We start from the raw sequence: 20132 nt of genomic DNA on the forward strand, positions 1-20132 counted from the left end.
CAACGCCTCTGTACATGCACCATTATGAAATGCATACAACGTGCACAGGAGTTCTGCAGGAGTCGCTAATAATGTGTACGGGTCTGACACAGTTGCGACCGTGGCATTTCATCATTCTGTGCATATTGCGTTATAGTTTCCACTTGACATTAGTCGCCAGTTTCTGGCGGAAACATGAAGTTTAAAACAATCGGAAAATTCATCCACTCGCACGGTCACGATTCAATTCTGTGAATACGTATCAAAATTTTTCAAAGACGTTTTTTTCAACTATCCTATTCGGGGAAAATTCTATTAATATAATCTTTTGACGCAAATATCCGTCAGAGCATTTCTTTAGTATCTTTAAACATTTTAACGATGCTTAGGACGAGATCTGCGTTAAGTAATTTATTTGTGTTATTGCGTATTTCTCTGCGTAAAGTCGGTTAAAATGTTTTTTACAATGAAAAATTGCCTGTGGATCCTATTTCAATGAGAAATTTAACTTTCAAGTGACCATGTCATAGCAGAGGAGTTTCTCGTTTATTCGAAACTGCATTATCGTAACGCAGTATTTTCGAAAGCCTGTTGAAGGTCGATTGTTGCGCACCTGCAGGGTGCTTAAAAGCTTTTTCGATAATTGCTATTATATTACACAGACGGAATTTACGAAACGAGTGCACGAAACACAAGCATGCAGTCGTGTCTAGAATTGTAAATCGAGTGAAATGTTATGCGTTCGTTGAAACATTATTCACTGGAAGTTTATATAAAATTTGCGAACTTTTTTCCCTTATTGCATGTAGAATTTAATTTGAAAATTCGTGCTTGGCGATGAAACAAAAATAGAAGCTCGTTACATTGCTGGCTTTAGTCAAATTTTTTTGGAGATGAGGAATTGTATAGTCTTTGCAAGCATATGAAGTAAAAGTTTTGAGCTTCCTTCGATGCAATAAATCTGAAATTGATATAATAAAATAAATATTTATGTTAAGAGGATTGAGAAGTAGCAATAGATCAACACAGGTTGAAGAATGTTTGATAGTCATTTTGAAATTTAGACGATAGCCAACGTTTCTAATAGTCACAATTAATTGTTGTAAAGTAAAAGTTTATAAAATTCTTGTACAATTAAAAGTGGTCTTCTGTTAAGAAATGTACAATCATTTGTTTGAGCTGAGAGATTATATTAAGCCTCGTCTTAAAAAAAAAAAATCGACAAGGAAGATTGCAAGGGAAATGATCGATCGTACTTAACAGAAAACGTGTTTCTATATATTTCAAACGAAACCGTATAATCTTTTATTTACAATTGTCCGTTAGTATCGCAGAACGAGTACTTTAATATATAATATATTATTATGTACAGTATTCAAGACTTAATGGTACGCCCGAAGCGATGGACAAACGTTCCCGTGGGTGAAGTTTAAAATTCGTAGATAAAGAATTGGGAAGCTTTCTCGAACAGTGTCTTTCACTTTTCTTTTTTTTTTTTTTGTTTGAGTATTTATAGGAGAGAGAATGAGAAGGCGTTAGATAGAAGAAAGGGGACAACTAGAGGCAGTTGCTGAGAAACGGGGGGCTGAAAGAGAAAAGGACGGAACAGAAATAGAAAGGGAATTGGTATAGCAGAGCTTAATTATATTAGGTGCAGGTACCGTTAGAATAATCAAGTAACATGCGATAGAGCGTATTTATACATAGGTATCGATAGAAATAGATTTTTACGTTCATCGCCGCTTTCTAATCTGCAAAACGTACGCGATTCTCTTTCTAATTCTTCATCGTTCATTCACCGAACGGTTTTATCACGTTTTTGGCGCTTCCGTTTGGTGAAACGACTCGTTCGATCGTCGCGTCTTCGGTGTGTTACGTTTTTCGTTCCTCTAGAATTTCGTATCGTCTATCTAATTGCATCGACGTCTTCTCCCGCGATCGACGATCCTAAATACGTTTTAACGCCGTGATCGCTCGCGAGGATCTAATCGACTAACGAATTGGCACTAAACCCGATCTGATATGAGAGATATGGAAGTGCTTGCATGCAGTACGAGCTCCAAAAGGATTAACGAGATTGTCAACGTGACGCTCCGCGAGCTTAACGATCCTCGACGCTCGTGTGTACATTGACCAAGCACAACGACCAGTGTCTAAATACAATTTATGTCGAAGTGTTACGGGCGATCTAGAGACGACCACTTCGATCGAAGACTAGATTTCATTACTTTGTCCGCTCACCTTCGACGATCTAAATGCGACAGCGAATCGTTCCACGGATTTAACGCCGTTATTTTCACGTGAGATCGCTGGCCGAACTTCGGCTTAAATTACGCTAGCGGCTACATGATGTCTCGAATCCCGTTCGATAAACGTCCCTCCGTCTTCTTCGTCTCGTGTCGATTATTCGATTCGTACAGCGATGAGCATATTTACTTTGCTGGTTGGTGGTAAGAGAGGAAAAATATTACCTCCCTCTTTAGGCTCCGCATCCCTTAATTGAAAATTTTCGTCGTTACCAAATCTCGAATGTCGAGTGTTTATATCTTGACCTCTGTCTTGCTGTGCATAAGAGAATCATGAATGTTTGATAATTGATACAATTAAATTTCGAAAGAAGTGAAATTAATTTTGTTTAACCAGTCTCATCAGAAAGAAGGTAACATTTACATTCACATACAATTCAACTGATTCAAATAGAGTGTTCTAATATCAATCTATTAGGCGTAAAAATTAATTCTGTGCTTTTATATGTAATCATTTATAACTCTAGTTTAAGTAAAAATATTTACTCGTCATTTTATCACGCTATGGTACCAACCTTCTAAGTTCTCGACCTTATAACCTAAGTTTCAACTTGATATCTCAGCCATTGTAATAGAGATCAGATTGAAGGCATAAAAGTTTGACACTATAATACGACGAGTAAATATTTCTACTTAAATTAGAATTACGAATGATTGAATACGAAAGCACAGAATTACTTTCTATCCGTAATATATTACCATTTTATGAAAGATTCATAAATTGTATTCACATTTGCTCATCGCTGTACCTCGTCCCGTGAGCCGAGCGTCTTGAGCAATAGTTTTCACGTGACAAAAGCACAAGAGAATTATTCGCTTGCGATGTTTCGACGGTAATTGAAGGGCGTGGCTGATCGATCCATCGATCGCTGGCGCGGCGGTAACGGAAATCGATTAGCAAGCATCGAGTGGGGAATGAGTGCCAGAACGCAGGTTCCGTTGGCATTCGCTTCTCGCTACGAGAGGAATTACGCCAACTTGATTGAACCTACAGTAAGGCCGAGTAAGGATTCACAACCATTCTAGATGTACAGGGTCGCGACTTAAGTTCCGTACGCTTCGAAACAACTATGCGATTCTCGTGATTCGTTGAAATTCTTGATACGTGAGAATTTATTCACAGACAAGTTTGTACGTATACAAATTAAGGGATGATAATTAATCGTTTACTAGAAATCTTTCTTGGTTCGTTCTCATCCGTTCGAAAAATAGGAAGTTATTTTACGTATTGTTTGATTCTCAGGACAAATTCGGCACGGATAATAATTGGTATTGAATTCTGAAATATATGTCTGTTGACTTTGTGTTGAATTTATTGATGGCGTTCTTCTGGAAAAATGTACAAAAATCCTAGGATTTTTGTATATGTTATTTTGTAAAATTTCTGTGTATTTGTTTTTGAAAAGGGTCACCAAAAGTTGGCCAAGATGACGACAGAGATATATTTCAAATGTCAATGTAATATCATAACGAGTAAATCTAAGCAACTTCGTGGTAATAACTACTCTTTAACCGAGGTATCGGCAGCTTTTCTGAACATTTTGACGTTGTTAGCCAACTTGATGGTACTAAATTTTTATAAGGTACTTTTGCATAGATATTTATGGTAGTTACAGTGTTTCATAAAATATGGGTTTAATTTGAATTTATATTCATTTATAATCACAGGAAATTAGTGCTTAAACTCGACATTTGTTGTTTAGTTCATCTAACGAATAATTCTGGCACATAAATGTATGAACTTTATAACTTTTTATAGACATATACTTGTTTCAAAAGTTTAGTTAATAGAATTGACAGAAAAATTTAAATCACAGTTGGAGTTACTCTTGCAGATAGTAATAAATTGTACCAATCACGTAATCTTTTAAAGTTACTTTTGTATGCCGAATTCAGCTCTGATGACCATATTTTACAAAACGACCAAGATAGGAAAATCATTTCATATCGAGAGGTATATATTTAGATTCTCAAGAGCCAAAGTGCAGTAAGAGAAATTTGCAAATAATTATTGCTATTCAGTGGGCCAGAAATTCTATCTAGGATAACGTTGTTTCGCAGCTTATGGAATGCAGATCGCTCGTCCCTTTGAAAATTGAACTGAAAAAACTGATGTCTACAGCTGTAAATATATTACTACGCGCGACGCGTGTATTCTGTGCATCTGCGCATTACGCGAATATATATTTATATATATCTAACTAGAACCACGACGCGACTGGCGCCCGCGTAAAAAATTTGTAATAATCTTTGTATCGATCTTGGTCGATTAACCCCTCGATCGATCGATTAATATTCACAGACTTAACTTACTGTCTAAACTTATCTTACGAGTTTTTCACTTTTTGGTGCGAAGACAGATCCTAGAAGTCGATCGCGTCACTCATTCGCCGGTTCTCGCGTTTCGTTCGCGTAAATTCAAAATTGCACGCCACTTAATCGTCCTAAAAATCGTTGCGAAAATAGGTTTTAGATCTAAATAGGGTTTGATCTACATATTTTTGCGATCACATCGAAGTACCTACGATTTTCACTTGGATACAATTCCATGGTTATGTTTTCCCATGAGATTTCGATTTTCGCGAATTAATTATGAACGCGAGAACAGACTATAATCTATGTTCAAGTGATACGAGCCTTCACAGGAATTTGATTATTTGTTCGTTATTCTTGGAATGTTCGACGAATGTCGTTTTCGCAATTATCAAGCTCGCCCTGCTTCCCTCGACATTCTTCACAGTCGATTTGTCATTGACAGAGCACATGCATGCGCAGATCTCGGTTGAAAACGATTCGTTAAATAATAAATGCTTCCAAAAAATTCACTTCCAGTCATCAGGAAACACCATTCGATGCATCTCACGGCTGCTTTATTCAATCATTTGAGATTTGACTGAAAATATTTTTATAAAGCTCAATTTTTGCACGTTTTTGTATCGAAATTCGATTTACTGCCAAGATAGTTGTGAGAAATAAAGACAGAAAAATTCTGTATAAAAATGGTGCCATGTCCTTTTTTCTTTGTATACTCAATACTTTATACACAGCATGGTGTGAGAACTTTGAACACAACTTAGATCCACGTTTAACACTTCGTAACAATTTTGTATTTATTTCAGTTACTTCAACTTTAAAAGGTATTTAATAAAATGCTCTTAAAAAATTAGAATAATTGATGAACTTGCATACCAAAGCTTTCACGTCATGTTACATCCATACGATCTATGACATATTTTCAAACTAAAATATTTGCAAGAACTTAACAGAATCATATGCAAAGCACAGGTCGATAAAAATATTTTATCAATATCCCGCGTATTTCAACCAATGACTGGATTACAATTTTCACACGATTATACGTCGAACAATATTTCCCGAGGATGGAGAATAATCGCGATGGTTCGATTCTCTTTTTAAATTGCTTCTTATTTACCAGCCGAAGGTGTCTTTTACCCGAGCCTGAGTAAACACGATTTACAAATACATAACACGAGCACATCACTTATCCTATTACAAACGAATATCCGCGGTAAAACGTGCCATTTGACGATTAATTGTTCCTTACGCTTATATTTATCACGTTTTAGGAAGGCGCACCTTGTTGTCGTACTCCCGAACCTCGTTTCGGAATACTGGTAGATGATCGAGACTGAGCTCTCCGCATAACGACCGCCGGCCTACTTTACCTTGTAAATTCACGATCATATAATGTTTATTGCGTCCGTATAAAAAATCCCGCGCGCGATAATTGAAAACGTCGCGCAGCATCGAAATGATTTAGACGAGATTATCTGTTTCGTTTTGGTTTCACGGCGTGCGGTGTAAAAATATCGCAGACATCTGGTTAATTTGTACGGGCGAACATTTTGGAAAATACAGATAGAATTTTCACGACGCGCGATCCGCGTGATCTGCATACTGGTCAAGCGCTTTCAACAGATCATAATCGCAGTTTGTATTTGTAATTCATTAGCAATTATCGCGTAAGCGTTGTCGACGACAAGGACACGACGTCGGCCTTGATTTATTGCAATTTTACGTAGAAACGTTAGGTAAAAATTAGGTAAAAATTCGAGCTAGATCGCGAGTGATTTTTAAAAAGTGCGGAGACAGTGTTGCATTACCAATTTCTATTTGAAAAAGCGATTAAGCTCGTTGTAGGTACCAATGGATTCGATATTGTATGCGATAGAAGTAGCGTGATTCGTAATAAATCAGACGCATTGAAGTTACGAACGAAATGTATCTTTCTCCGCTGCCGAAGTTTCCCTAACGCTGCTATAGCCTCTGAACGATCGCTTAAATGTAGAACGTAAAGTACGCTGGAGACTTTCAATAATTCCTTCGGCGTCACTCCCGCGCTGGGGGGTGAGCCCTTGGTAGCAGTCAGTATTCTTCCTCGTCCTCCTCAAACTCGTCCTCTCCGAGGATACTGTAGGAATGTAACAGAAAACTTACGATAGAAAGCACGGAAGAGTCACCATAGCGAACTTCGTTGCTGTGTAGTGCTTCGAGGAATTATACTCAGGTTTCCAAATGAAAAAGTTTGGCGATATCATCTCTGATTTATACACCAGGTACAGAAATCTCAAATCATTGTTGCAATTTTAATTATATTCTGCAAAATTTTCTAAAATCTAATTCTATATTAAAGTAGAATTCGATAAATGTACAAAATTCTCTATCTACTGAATCCTTGTAGAATAATAATTCATACGGGATACCAATTGCGTGACGCGTCATTAGACGAGATGAGCTGTATTTTTCTTTTATTTTCTGAGTTACAGATAAACAGAACTCAAATCTATCTAAAATTTGTGGAAAACAAAGAAGTTTCTAAATTTAATTTTCAATGACCTTTATTATATTAATCCTTGTCGCAAAAGTAGTGGTAAGCTTGATGTCGAACGTTACATAAGTCAACGGTTTGTGATAATAAACAAACAGACAGAATTACGTTTTATTAAGAAATATTTGAATTCCTCGAAGCAACGTTGGAGTCATAAGGAGGTATAGGTTCTTCTAGCCACACTGGGCACTGCATACATACACGTTACTTACTCTTCCTTCCTGGCATATTTGTCAATGAGGTTACGGCCTGGTCCTCCGCAACTCTTGCCCATTGGTGGACAGTACCAATAGCACAATACGCAGAGAGATACTGCGAAAAGAACTATGGGCACCACCAATGCCAGCACCAGATGCCTTAAATTCTCATCCCAGGAATATCTGAAAGTACACGAAATCATATTATAATATTTTTTCAACGTATTATATATAAATGTCGAGTGTTGTTACCGTAGAATATTTTTTAATCTCATCAGGTGCGTGTTATTCTCATTGAAATATAGAAAAATTTTAAGTAATTTTATTTTTCCGATCGGAAAATTTATTCCGAAATATTTATTGACAATTTTCATGGGACCGAAGACATTATTACACACATGTACGTTTACTTTTTAAAATGGTCTCTCCTTGAAAAGATTAACAAATGTTCGACAGTGTCAAAGGAGTAACACTTATCTATGGAATATATATTATAGATAGAGGTATCTGCTAGATACGGGGATCGATTTTCTGTCTTTAAATGAAGTGACGTGTGTTCCAAGGACTCGTCACAAACAATCGCTTTAAAGTCCTTCATTAACAAATGAGAAGCTTCTTATGCTTAAAGGTGTCTGCTAGATGCCGCAAATCGATTTTCTGTCTTTAAATGAAGTAACACGTGGTCCAAGGTCTCCCCACTAATAATCACGTCAGAGTCCTCTAACGAACAGCTGTTTCGTATAGACGTTTTATACAATCAACCGGACTCCAGAGCTTCGAAAACCGGAATTTAGAAAAAACAAACTTAGAGTTGAACAAAAAGAAAAAGAACAGAACTATGCAGAATTTTGATTGAACCATTCTTAATTAGTGCATTTCTTGCGTGTTTAGCCTTCAAGTACTAGCTTATACCAAACGCTAGACAAGCGCTATAGAGACTTGCGTGTGAAACTCTTTATGTATTTATACGTTTCAGTGTCCGTGTGCAGATCAATATACGAAGTTGTAATTATACCTTGCAACGGGAAACAGCGAAAACAGCTAGCAAACAAAGTATGTCACGAGTCGCGACGACGCCGCCGCAAAAGTTTCAAAAGTATGGTCTTCGATAAAGTTTGATAAAAAGAGATAGAAACATATAAAGATCTGAATCTCCAGGGACCTGTAACGATTCGTTCACCACGATTCGCAATATGCATCAGACATGAGACGTTTCGTGTTTCGCGTTGCTTTCTACGAATAACGGAGAAAAATATAATTATACCTCGCGACGACAGTCTCAGGGTGTGTTCTGCTGTAATAGCAGGGGAATATTTTTCCTATGTTCGAGTGTCCGTATTTCTTGGCGAAGCTGGAACAGTTCACCCTGGGTGGGTAACCGCATCCTTCCGTGTTCACGAAGAATTTCGTGTCCGAGACATCCCATGGAATAGAACCGAGCGGTTTCGCCATAAATTCCTCGAACGTCAGCCTCGTGTAGTTGACTCTGATCTGATGGCAACGGAGCGCAGCACTGGTGCAACCTGCAATCCCAAACTATCTCTCAACATTTGTTAAAATAACTCTAAGTCGACTAAAACAAAAAGCAAATGTTGTTTGTCACCAGAACAAATCAATTCAAAAGAAGAATAATCCAATAAGCATGGTTTGAACGTATCACCAATAAATGAACTTTTTGTTGTATTATTTGGTTTTAGAAACAAATATTTATAAAGGTTTCTAATAATAATTTCTACTAATAATTGTATTAGAGACCGAGTCTAAAATGTGAGCTACGAAACTTAATTTAAATAATTTAAATCTTCATTTCTAGAATTAGAAATGAATTATTATAATATATCACATATTAGCCGTTCATTGCACAAATCGACTAACTCCATAGAACAACAGTTTGAGAAATGCGATGAATTAATGTACATTGCTTATTAAAATTTCCTTTATAATACAAATTGAAATAAATATTGTAGTAGAATGCATAAATACAGATGTTAGCTTGATCGTCAGTATGGTTACAATTTTTATGTGACTGATGGAGTTAATCGATTCTTAGATGAATGAACTCGGAGACCAAAGAAAATCCCGATAAAAAATTAACACGTGGATGAATCTAACAGAACAATCTGTAAAGAACAGAGAAATTGTAGTAACAAATTCGGTGACATTACCTTCTCTACAGCTTGCCCAAGAGCAGTTTTTCAGTCCCTCGGCGTAAACGTGATCGGTGACAACGCAGGCCACGGCGTGAGGAGAGAAATCGGACAAAATCGTCGAAATCGCTGGCTCGACGACGAAAGGGATTAGAAAGAGGAATGCGAAAACGGCGAGAATGGCTGTGGTGCCCAGGCAGAGGGACGTGTAGAATTTAGCCTTCTCCATCAAGGATTGGACTTCTACCACTGGTAACACACCGCCTATGGTGCTGGACTTGGCGTCCTCCTCCTGGGCACCCATGATCACCGTTGACTCGTCGGACTCAATGGTTGCTGCTTTTGTGGGTCGCTAGGACCCTACTTTCGATCTCTAAAAATTTCTCTGCTAATCACAGAGACTTGTCTGCCTCCCTTCGTCTTCGATACGGGGTGAAATTTGTCCACTGATTTCTCAACGAAATATCCAATCTTATCGCATATAAAATCCCTGATACCTTCGAAGTGCAACAATTTAAAAGAGGTTTATTCTCCCGTCACCGTAGGCCGACGCTGTGCTCCGATGTTGAAAACGTCTGTTCTTCTTCGGTTTAATCGTACAGTAAGCTTATGGTTGAAATACTTTCAGAAGAGTTACGAAGCAAAGCGAGAAATCGTCGGTGACCAATATAGGCCAGTTCGCTGTTGGTGCAGAGATCGTTCCCGATCGATCATATACCAGCAAGGCACGTCCTTCGATTCTCAATGTGTATCTGGCGTGTACGTGTACGTGTGTGTATGTATGTGTAGTTATAATATTTGCATAGTCTCGATACGCGGAACTATCGTGTAGTAACGTTCCTTATCTACGGTCACGGCGAATCAATCAGAAGGGGGACACTTAAAAGCTATCGACGAAAGTTCACGTGTAAAAGACGCCGAATTGTCTTGTTCCTTTTCTTTTTCTTTATTTCCTCGTTTATATGTATCGTCGTATCCGAAAGTAATCGTTGAGCCCAAAATTCAGGATCTCCCTGTCAGCAGGAGAGTAATATAGCCGAGAGCTGCTGCGTCGCGCATCCGTTTTGTACGCAAACTCTTCGAAGCGATCCGTCCGCGTGCGCGACACGGGCAAAAAAAGCACGTGCGCTCTCAAAAGTATTTTGTGCAGGCAGTGCGAGTAGGAAAAAATCTTTGCTCCTGTACTTTTTTTGTTCCTGACCGCTCGCTCTCTCCTTTTTTGCTTTTTCTTGATGGCGTTGCAGAATTATTCGTATTTGTTTTCTTTTGTTTATTATTTATTTATTTATTTATTGATTTATTTATTTTTTGCAATATGAGAATTTTAACCACGCGTTCCCCCCCTCCCCACACCTTAATAATGCCCGCGCAGGGAGAATATCGACTGACGAGCCGGACTCTCCTCCAGGAGGGGAATGCCTGTAAACAGAAAGAGAAAGAAAACGTCACGCGAGAAATGCAAAGCTCCGTTACTATGCATACTTTATCGAGTTATCTATACAAGTTGTCCGTGTATCAACTAGATCGCTATCTAGAGAATACCCGACTAAAAGTGAAAGTTCAGGTCACCCTTGTGCTAGATTCGTTAATCTAATGATACGCTATAATAATGTAAAAGAGAATGGCGGTGCTCGATGCTAAATCCATCGCAGTACGGTTTAGCGAGGACTAAGATTAATTCGGATGCGTGGTGTATAAGAGTATTTCAAATTTGATTATACATATTCGTCGCAGAAGGTGGTTAAATACGTCGGGTGGGTTCGGTCGTAATTCGTGAAAAAATATATCCACGAAGCGAAATCGGTGTGATTGTCGTCCCGGTGCTGCTGAACGATTCTTACGTGACGGATCTCAGAGCGCCATAGCAGAGTTTCCTCCGCCAGCATCCCCTAGGTTACCCGAAGCGCTCTTCTCTATCGCCGAACCGGCCGTGCCCTTGAATCTCATTTTCGCGTCGTCCCCGACCACAACGGTCCTTTGACAAAAGATCAACGTCAGGCAACTGACGACGAAGAGGATACTCGGCAACAGCAACGCGACCAGGAACTCCTTGTACGTGTTCTCCAAGTTGAAACGGGACACGACCACGTCGGTGTTACCCTCGGCATAGTAACAGGGAAATCTGGCGCGTGCGTTATGGTCGGAGCCGTCTTTGCCGTATTCGTGAAGAAAGTCCCGGCACTCATCGCGGAGGGTGTTCACGCAACCCTCGAGATTGATCAGCAGACGGCTTTCGTTCGCGATGATCAGATCCTGCTCGGGCGGCGCGACCATTCTGGTCTCGTCTAACGGTTTCGTAGCGAATATGTTGAGGTAGGACAGGTAGGTGAAATTGGTCAGATCGGTGAGAAGGTCCTTCTCAAGGACGGAACCGTTGATGCAGTCTACGGCCTCGACGCCGAGGGTGGAATTGAACATTCCGTAACAGGACGCCATCATTACGTCCCCGCGATCCTCGTGCCAAATTTCTCGATTGCTCAGCACGTCTATCGCTCTCTCGCATTGACTTAGGTAAACCTTGTCGCCGCTCAGCAGTATCATGTTCTTGTTTCTGGTAGGAATGTCGACGCACCTGCGATCGCAGTTGTACGGGGTTCTGATTCGCTCGCAGGTGCCGCGATTACAATTGAATAAACCGTCTATGTCTATGCAAGTGATCTTGCCGCGTCTACCGGAACACTTCATCGGCGGATCTGTATCGTGGAATATACACTCGAATGCGTCTGTGATATTGATGCACACCCCGGAGGAACAATTGAACGTGCCCGTGAGGTTACGGCACTCGTCCGCGATGCATTTCGATTTCTTCGCGTTCTCTTGATCGATCCCGTAACAAGTCTTGTTGGTAGTGTTCGTGCAGTTCGCTAAGAGTATCGTCGAGCCGTTTCTGCGAAGATTCACGTGAATCTGCACGCAGGGCCCGGAGGTTTTCGACAGACACCACTCACCGCAGCTGCCCCAGTCACAATTGTCGGCGTTCACCGCCCGTATCGTCGTGCACATCACTGGCACCTCGCTGATGCCCGACTTGAACGCTCTGGTGCTGGGCATGTATATGGCCACCGTCAGATAGACCAGCGCAACGGAGGACAGAACGGCCGTCATCTGGCATATGCAAATCGTCCCGCAGATCCGTCCATCTTGCGGCGGGATCACCAGGTTCTCCTCTGGCACTTGCTTAGGCATCGCGCCCGATTTCTTCGATCACCAAGACGGTCCCGATGTCGACGGGGCGTTTGTTACATCCTACGATAGGTATCTCGTCGCAGCTAGACACCGTGCGTGGCCTACATCATCGTCGTAGCGTTCAGCGCGCACTGCTCCGCCTCCCTCTTCGTTGTGTATAGTCAAACTGTAACTACGGTCCCTGCGGTTGAGGGCATCGGCGCTTTATCGATATCTCGCGTTACAGATTTCGCGGACTGTACGTACCACAAGCGACACATTCGATACGTTCCATGGAAACGAGAAATTCAACAGTTATCCTCCATTACTTTGATTGTGGCCCAGCTGTCGACGGATCGACCTATCGTCGCCCTCAAATTTCCCTTTTCTTATGGTATTGCGACGATCTTTTAGGAACTTTAGGTCGAACGGCGAAATTCTGACAATTCCGACGACACTCAAGGCCAGACGAGGATTCGCATCGCGAGATGTCGAACTCACACGTCAGAGTTTCTCGCGAGTTCGAGTCACGGTGTTCTTTTTACCGCAGGACGAGGCTAGTCGCGCGCGTGTTCTGCTTTCGGTCGTTTTGCGCCTCGTGTGAGGTGCGCGGGTGAAAAGCTCGAGCGACGACGCGCATCGATCGATGAGAGACGCATGCGTCCCGACGAACTGCAACGACGCCGTGCACTGCCGCATTTGACGTCATCGATATACCACCGTTCCATCGGGCGAGGATCCCTGTTGCAGGGTGGTCGTCCAGAGATGGCGGGTCCAGTGGCTGGGAATTGAATCTATCGAGATAAAGTGCTTCGATACTCGTCCAAACGCCTTGTTTCGTTCTGTCGCACTGACACTGAAATCAAACTGGCAGGGTTTAACGTTGATCTTGAATTTCGTTGGCCACCTTTACGTCCTATATCAGGGAATCACTCGTTTCGAAAGGGATTTGTGTTCAGCACATGTACTTTAAAAACGGTTTATCCCTATATTGTATAATGTGCTTTATTGGAGATAGATCAAGGTACCTTTACAGGACTGACGAATTCGATATCTGGAACGAAGATATAGAAAATAAAAGTATTTATGACAGTGTTCAAGTATTTACTTTTTTTCAAATACCAGCAGAAAAGTTTCGTGCAATCTCATTCTCAGCTCCTCGTTTACTGTTACCACCTTTCTAACAAAAATTATCATAAGACCTACTTCAAAGTGTATAGATAAAGTTCTGATGCGAGAGTTCGTTCTAGGAACTATGATAAAATAATTTTACCCCAGGTCAAGAATGACCCGGCTCCGCCTTACATTCCGCCGTTCAACCTTTCCCAGTTTACAATAATGTATGCGACATCGATTTCAATGAGGACTCGCTTTTATTCTCGTTGTAGAAGCGAATTTAGTAGTTAAAACAATTCAATTTGGGAACAGATGTTCCACATATTCTTGCCGAATATCGATGTCGTAACGCTCCATGTACGAGTAAATGTATGTCTCCATGTCTCGGAATAAACATTACTCGAATGCACATTCGGCGAAACTAGGTCGAAGATCAGCCGCGTCGAAGGTCCTTTAATCGTTTTAGCACGAGCTCGTTGTTTTAATAAAAGTAGATCGGATTCAGCTCGCGTGTCGTTGCTATGATGCGAGAACTCCGAATCGATATATACAAGCTGGAACGAAGTAACGCATTGCGAGAGAAAAAAATATGCACCTCTCGAGCATTCTCAAGGGTTAATACGATTTTTCTTGGACGATTTTAATCGATATTTAATCTTACGCAGCGTTTGTGTCAAGTTCGTGATAGTTATTGAAACACTTCTTGACATTGTCTTGACACTTTTAAAGAATTTCATGCAAAAATTTCTTTTCAGTTTAACCGTAAGAAGTGGAAGAAGGACTTGTAAATTTAGCTGCGGAATAAAATACATATAAAGTATTTTCAGATCAAAAGTAATTCCCGTCGAAGGTTTAAATCGAGGAAGAGCGTGAATTTATTATCCCTTTCTCTGAACCGTGAAACTTTATTCCGGATACATCCGTTGCAATATCCAGCTTTATGGAAATCGCTTTAGTTTAGTACTATACATTCCGTCTGTCGTTATTCTTGAAAACGGCGATACGAGTTTCGATCGATGAAAAATGTTCTGTGTATTCATTTAAATCCAGTCACTTTTCGTATTTTGTCCCGCTCTTTTGAACCCGTCATTTTGAATTTTCAAATTTCAAGTTCAGATTTGGAATCAGCACCCCCCATTGGGAGGCCCCCAAAAATCCCCGTGTATCAAGTTTCATCAAAACTTAGTATCGTTCCAAAGGAAAAATAGATACGTTTTTGCATCTCTTCTAAAGAACTTAGAGGGGTTTTCCATCCAGGAAATCTACTGTCTGGTAAATAGTTATTATCATTGTTAGATATGGTTAAACAATTTTTTTTTCTAATTTATAATACAAATGAGGCTTAATAGTCTACAAGTATACAACGTAGACGAAGTAAGGAAATTGAATACGTCTTAGAAAATAGTAAAAAAATATATGAACAAAGTATATACAGGTTTAAACAAAGTATAATAAGAGGGTTTGTTTGTTGTACGTTATCTCTTGCGATATTCGATAGAGATCGCGTTAATTTTTTTTTACGTGACCATCAGTGGCCGTCACGAACCACCAGTGTAACTGTGACACAGTTTCCTTCGCCATAGGGCTTTCAGAACGTGTGACACAGTTTGAAGAGCAAGCAACGAAAGTAGGGAACACAAAAAGCGGAAAGCTTAAAGCACTAACGCTTAATTAATTGCATCGGTATAGAAACCTGTCTTGCGTCCGATCTTCATTTTTTCCGAATGTTTTCTAAGAAATTTCGTAAGACTGTCAACTTATGTACACCAGTTGCGCGCGTTTAAAAGAAAATCTTTTCAATTTTAAAATATAAATGCCTTGAGTAATTACATGCTTCTTGAATGTAATTAAATGTTTCGTTAATCTGAACAGGCATATCTTTATTTACTTTTCGACCATAGCGGCCTTTCCTGTGTTGGATAAAAATGCTTCAGTCACATTATCTTGAGTTACATTTTTATTTATTACTGACTAGAACTAAAACACTGCGAATCGAAAGCTCCTAAATCAAAAACATTCTCGTACCCACTAACGAACGGTCCAATTACATCACGTCGTTCTATTTAGGAGGGATGAATTTCTCTTCCTCAATTTCCGTCAAATTTTTGAAAGTTCGCGAGGCCAAAAGAATCCATAATTACGGCAATTAGGTGAGCCAGAACCTCTCGCGCGGTCGTAGCACTCGTTTCGACGCAAGAAAAAAGTTTTCAGAATCCCGGAAAGTACTACACGATGCAAATAACGCATGCGTGCGCACGAACATGGGGCCAGGTGGTAGAAACAACGTCGAAAAACGCCGCATTTCTTTTACCCCTTCGTTGTGGGATTACAGCTAGAGCAGCGATAACGCGTGCTCGTCGTAACCACTTAATTATCAGCGTGCATTTTCCATGACATGTGCGCTCCAGTTTTATTAATTCCTGAGAAATTGACGCCGTTGAGGTTGCGACACAGTTTCCGGTCGCGATAGGACCTTCGAGGCGGCTGACACAGTTCGCCGCTCAGGGCAACGACGAAGGAGCGCGGCGGAGCGTAGAGGCGGGGTCGAAAAAAATAGCAGAGGAAGAAGAAAATAGAAGGCTCGACGCGTTAGCACGTAATGTAGTTTATCGAGCGTCGGCCGCAGACGGTGTGGCGCCTGTAGCTTTGCGTCGTCGTTCTACGCGACCTCCTCTACCACGCGTGTCTGGCCTTCCACTTGCAATTCCACTGCGCGGCCCCTGAGAAATTGTTCCGCGAATGGAAATTCTTTTGGGGAATTTTTTGCTATTTCAACCTGGAAGGACCGATGGCCGTTGAGAAAGGAAATTCTTTCGGCAATTTGCGCTACCTCGTGCCGAAACCAACGATGGGCATCGAAACGGCTCGAATTTGTTTGGATATACATAGTTCTCGAGAAGAAGGACTTAAAGTTTGCTGGATTGAATAAATTACACAAGAAATTAATAATTCATGAAGCAAATTCGGTAAACGTTACGATAAAGAACAAACGAAGCTGACTCGTGGCGATGACTGAAGAATCGAAGTAATCGTAGAATGTTGAAAGAGTGAGGGACGATGTCGGGAGTGTATTGATATTGGAAGCACGACGCATGGGACACAGCTTATAAGAGATTAAAATAATTCCGTGTAATCCGTAATAATCCTTTGTGTTGGTATCGCTAGCGATGAATAGATGCGGGTGGCTACTTAACATTATCGTATTAGAAATCACTGTTTGCTGTGAAAGGGTTGGCTTATAGACATATGTTTAGCAAGTATTCTTTCTCCTTTCTTTTAATTCCTTTGTACAAAGGAGGTGGGTTAAATAAATTTCCAATTCTCGTAGTAAACTTTGACATATAATGTAAATTAAATAAGAAAATGATGCTAGGTGTTTTAATTGGAGAGCTAAGAGTTTTTTTTCGTAAAGAAATTACGAATTGTGAAGAACACTCCGTGTCTATTTTCTATCAACTTTCGAATCCTCCGATTGTACATACCTTCAATAATTTTAAACATTACGATCCCATCAAAGGCTCGCAATATAAATTCAATCATCAATTCGACCATCCGTTTATCTCTAATCGTGCCATTAAGTTTACTTGACGTATCACGTTTTACATGCCCTCTTTGGTTTCCGTGTTTTTAGTTAAGCAAACACGCTCTGGCCTTTATCCTTTTCCTTTTTCCTTTTCTGTTCGTTGCTTCGTTTTCTACGTTCCATTTCGTCGTTTCTGCGCCGCTCGTTAAACGTGTACGACACTTTTGCATTTTCCACGAGCACGGGTATTTCGTGGCAATTCTATCCTCTTCGGATTTATTACGGTCGTAAATATGCACAGGGAAAAAAAAGCACTCGACTGTTCAGTCTTCGTGGGCTGGCGGTGTTTGTCGAGCGGGTGCGTTCACTTCGCGCGGGCGTCGTTTAAGGTTGAACGTTCCGCCGGCAGGGAAAATCGTTATCGCGGCGTTTCCATTGGTAGAAAAAACTTCGAAAGTTATTACTCGTGGAAATTAAACACGGTCGGGGAAATCCTCTTTGTCGTGTCGCCGTGAAAAACGACGGTTGATATCGATTGGCGTTCGCTGTCATAGAAACCATTGATCTGCCGCGATTTCTATACACGGTGGAATCACCGCGGCTTTGAATATTTGCTATAACACTCGTAGGGATTACTTGGTTCCTCGAAATGGAAAAGTCGCGAACATGTTGAAATTAAATTTTGTATACGTTTCGATCTAGCTTCGTAGGTTTTCATCGGTAGAATTTAATTTGTGAATAATGTAGCAATTTATTGATGTAGTGTAAGAAATCAAAGCATAAAATTGAATTTCCGGAAACAAAATCATTGGTACCTGTTAATAATTATTAGCTTCTTACTTATCATGCATAATTAACAAAATTAATAATAGAGCAATGATAATGCAACGCTTAACGAAACATTATGGGAAGGGAAAATAAAATATAAGTGTACGATTAAGTCTTGATTAAAAGCATCGACATAGAAATAGATTCGAACAATTTGCATGAGTAGTATCAAGAATTGACAGGACACTAATGCAATTACCTTACAACAAAACCAGGAAGCAGGTTTCAATAAACTTTCGAGCACTCCATCGAACACAATATGAACACTATCACTGGATGAGTTAAAATCGTTAAAATCATCACCGTAATTTGAACAAAAATTCTAAACCCTCCACGTCGCGATATTCAGCATCAAGCAACGAAAAACGAATAAAGGAATAAAGCACACTTGTACTGATTCAATTTACATCATCCGTGACCCGATCCAATCAAGCTATTCAAATCGTATAAAGAGCTTTCGACGCAAGTCTCGATATGTTACATAAAACGGTGATCAGAAGCTTAAGGACCGGCTGCAATTAGGCTGCCTTCTCGAAATCAATCAATGCCAATGCAAACGGTAGCACTGCAGATATGGTCTGGAATATCTCTCCTGCATCACGAAGTACACTTGGATTAGAAGCACATATTCCGTTGCGAATGCGAGTCCATGGTATTGTGTCGCCACGTGCTGTGTCTAAGAATAGACGAGCTGATCAATCGACAAACGATCATTAGCCCGGTTTCATGCTGCATACACCGTTCACAGTTGCGTTTCGACGATTTTACGCGTTACAGAAAATGAAGATAGCGTTAGGAAACGAAATATAACAGCACAGAAGAGATTTAGTTTAAAAATAACACTTCGGCTTCACCTCTTACCCACATGTATCAGCACAAGATTCAACATGGTCACCTTATTTCTATTTATGGAAGAAGAGATGTTGCTAAATTAAATTTACACTGCATTATTGAATCACAAATCACCGAGCGCGAATAAGAAGGTTTGAAAAGGGTATTTTATCTAATTATGCCTCTTTTGCACATGTATACAAGATGGAACACGTTCATCTTATGTGTACTTCACTACATATTTTTGCAAGGAAGATGTTAAATAAATATAATTTCCACTGCACCATAGAACTGGAAGTCACTCAATACGTACAAATAAATAAGAGAAAGAGATTGATTTAAGAAGGTTATTCTTACACATGTGACAGCATAAGATGTAACATGTTCATCTTGTATATGCATCAGTACACTGATCGTGCAACAAAGGCTTCTGGCGATAGGTAAATAAACAATTTCGCACCTTATCGTCGCACTCAGAACTGGCCACGAATAAACGAAAATTGAAAGGAAGAGTGTCGTCCAACGGTCGACCCGGGAGTTAAGTGGACCCAGCGTTTATGGGTCGAAATTTGATAACGATGAAGCCATCGATTATCGAAACACCACTGAACTATCGCGTTGCCGTTCAGGAATCACTTTAACTCGAAACAACCACCTGTCAAACGATCTCGGCACATTGTTTACACGAGTTTCAAAGGCAGCCCCGCAGCGATCGGCGACATCCTCAGCCGCAGTGTCCGCGTATCGACGGAAAACGGTTCACGAACGGTCGACGACGCGTGTCAATGCGAAAAGCTCGAGCTTTAACGTACGCTAGTCGACTGGTTTCTACTTACGATAATCGACGATGAATCAACGACTGGAAGAAGCCCCTGGAAAATCCACTTTCCGCAGTCTCTTCCTGGTCTTCCTGGGGGAAACAAATATGGCGGTGCTACCACTGGAGCTGCGATGGCTCCACCTCGCCGTTGCCGTATCGTACCAGGAAATCAATACTCCTGTTGCCCACCAATACCGGGGATGGCTTTTTCCTCGAAACGCGCTCGCGTCCGTTGGGCACCGGCACCCAGAGTTGGGCAGAATTTGATTCGAATAATGAATGACGAATGGAAACACGGTATATCGGTTTATTCGCATCGTTTACTCGATTAAACAGTTGTTGGGATAAGCTTTTATTTGTTCCGCGTGAAA

The 20132-nt window shown here is 40.5% G+C and overlaps 2 protein-coding genes across 3 annotated transcripts; both read right to left on the reverse strand.

Annotated features, from left to right (window-relative positions):
• Positions 1-1235: 1235 nt before the first annotated feature.
• LOC128891376 (protein tipE) lies at positions 1236-9795 on the reverse strand. 2 transcript variants are annotated; one of them, XM_054150824.1, is made up of 4 exons: positions 9497-9795; positions 8596-8854; positions 7347-7514; positions 1236-6717 (listed from the first exon to the last, which is right to left on the reverse strand). In XM_054150824.1, the coding sequence occupies exons 1-4, from the start codon at positions 9780-9782 to the stop codon at positions 6672-6674; spliced, it is 759 nt and encodes a 252-aa protein (XP_054006799.1). In that variant the 5' UTR covers positions 9783-9795; the 3' UTR covers positions 1236-6671. The 2 variants fall into 2 exon arrangements, with proteins under 2 accessions (XP_054006799.1, XP_054006800.1); XM_054150825.1 differs by having other exon boundaries at positions 7336-7514.
• Positions 9796-10757: 962 nt separating this feature from the next.
• On the reverse strand, positions 10758-13694 carry LOC128891359 (uncharacterized). Its single transcript, XM_054150800.1, has 2 exons — positions 11320-13694; positions 10758-10897 (listed from the first exon to the last, which is right to left on the reverse strand). The coding sequence occupies exon 1, from the start codon at positions 12662-12664 to the stop codon at positions 11330-11332; it is 1335 nt and encodes a 444-aa protein (XP_054006775.1). The 5' UTR covers positions 12665-13694; the 3' UTR covers positions 10758-10897; positions 11320-11329.
• Positions 13695-20132: the final 6438 nt, after the last annotated feature.

Source organism: Hylaeus anthracinus, unplaced genomic scaffold (assembly GCF_026225885.1).
Source record: "Hylaeus anthracinus isolate JK02 unplaced genomic scaffold, UHH_iyHylAnth1.0_haploid 12001, whole genome shotgun sequence".
In the NCBI taxonomy this organism is placed as follows: Eukaryota; Metazoa; Arthropoda; class Insecta; order Hymenoptera; family Colletidae; genus Hylaeus; species Hylaeus anthracinus.

What these genes read in the sequence shown, in the direction of transcription:
- LOC128891376 (XM_054150824.1), bottom strand. Translation starts at nt 9,782, where the DNA reads ATGGGTGCCCAGGAGGAGGACGCCAAGTCCAGCACCATAGGCGGTGTG. An exon ending in TTGGGCAAGCTGTAGAGAAG is followed by an intron (nt 8,855 to 9,496) that starts GTAATGTCACCG and finishes TTGGGATTGCAG; the next exon opens with GTTGCACCAGTGCTGCGCTC. An exon ending in AAATATGCCAGGAAGGAAGA is followed by an intron (nt 6,718 to 7,346) that starts GTAAGTAACGTG and finishes ACATTCCTACAG; the next exon opens with TATCCTCGGAGAGGACGAGT.
- LOC128891359 (XM_054150800.1), bottom strand. Translation starts at nt 12,664, where the DNA reads ATGCCTAAGCAAGTGCCAGAGGAGAACCTGGTGATCCCGCCGCAAGAT.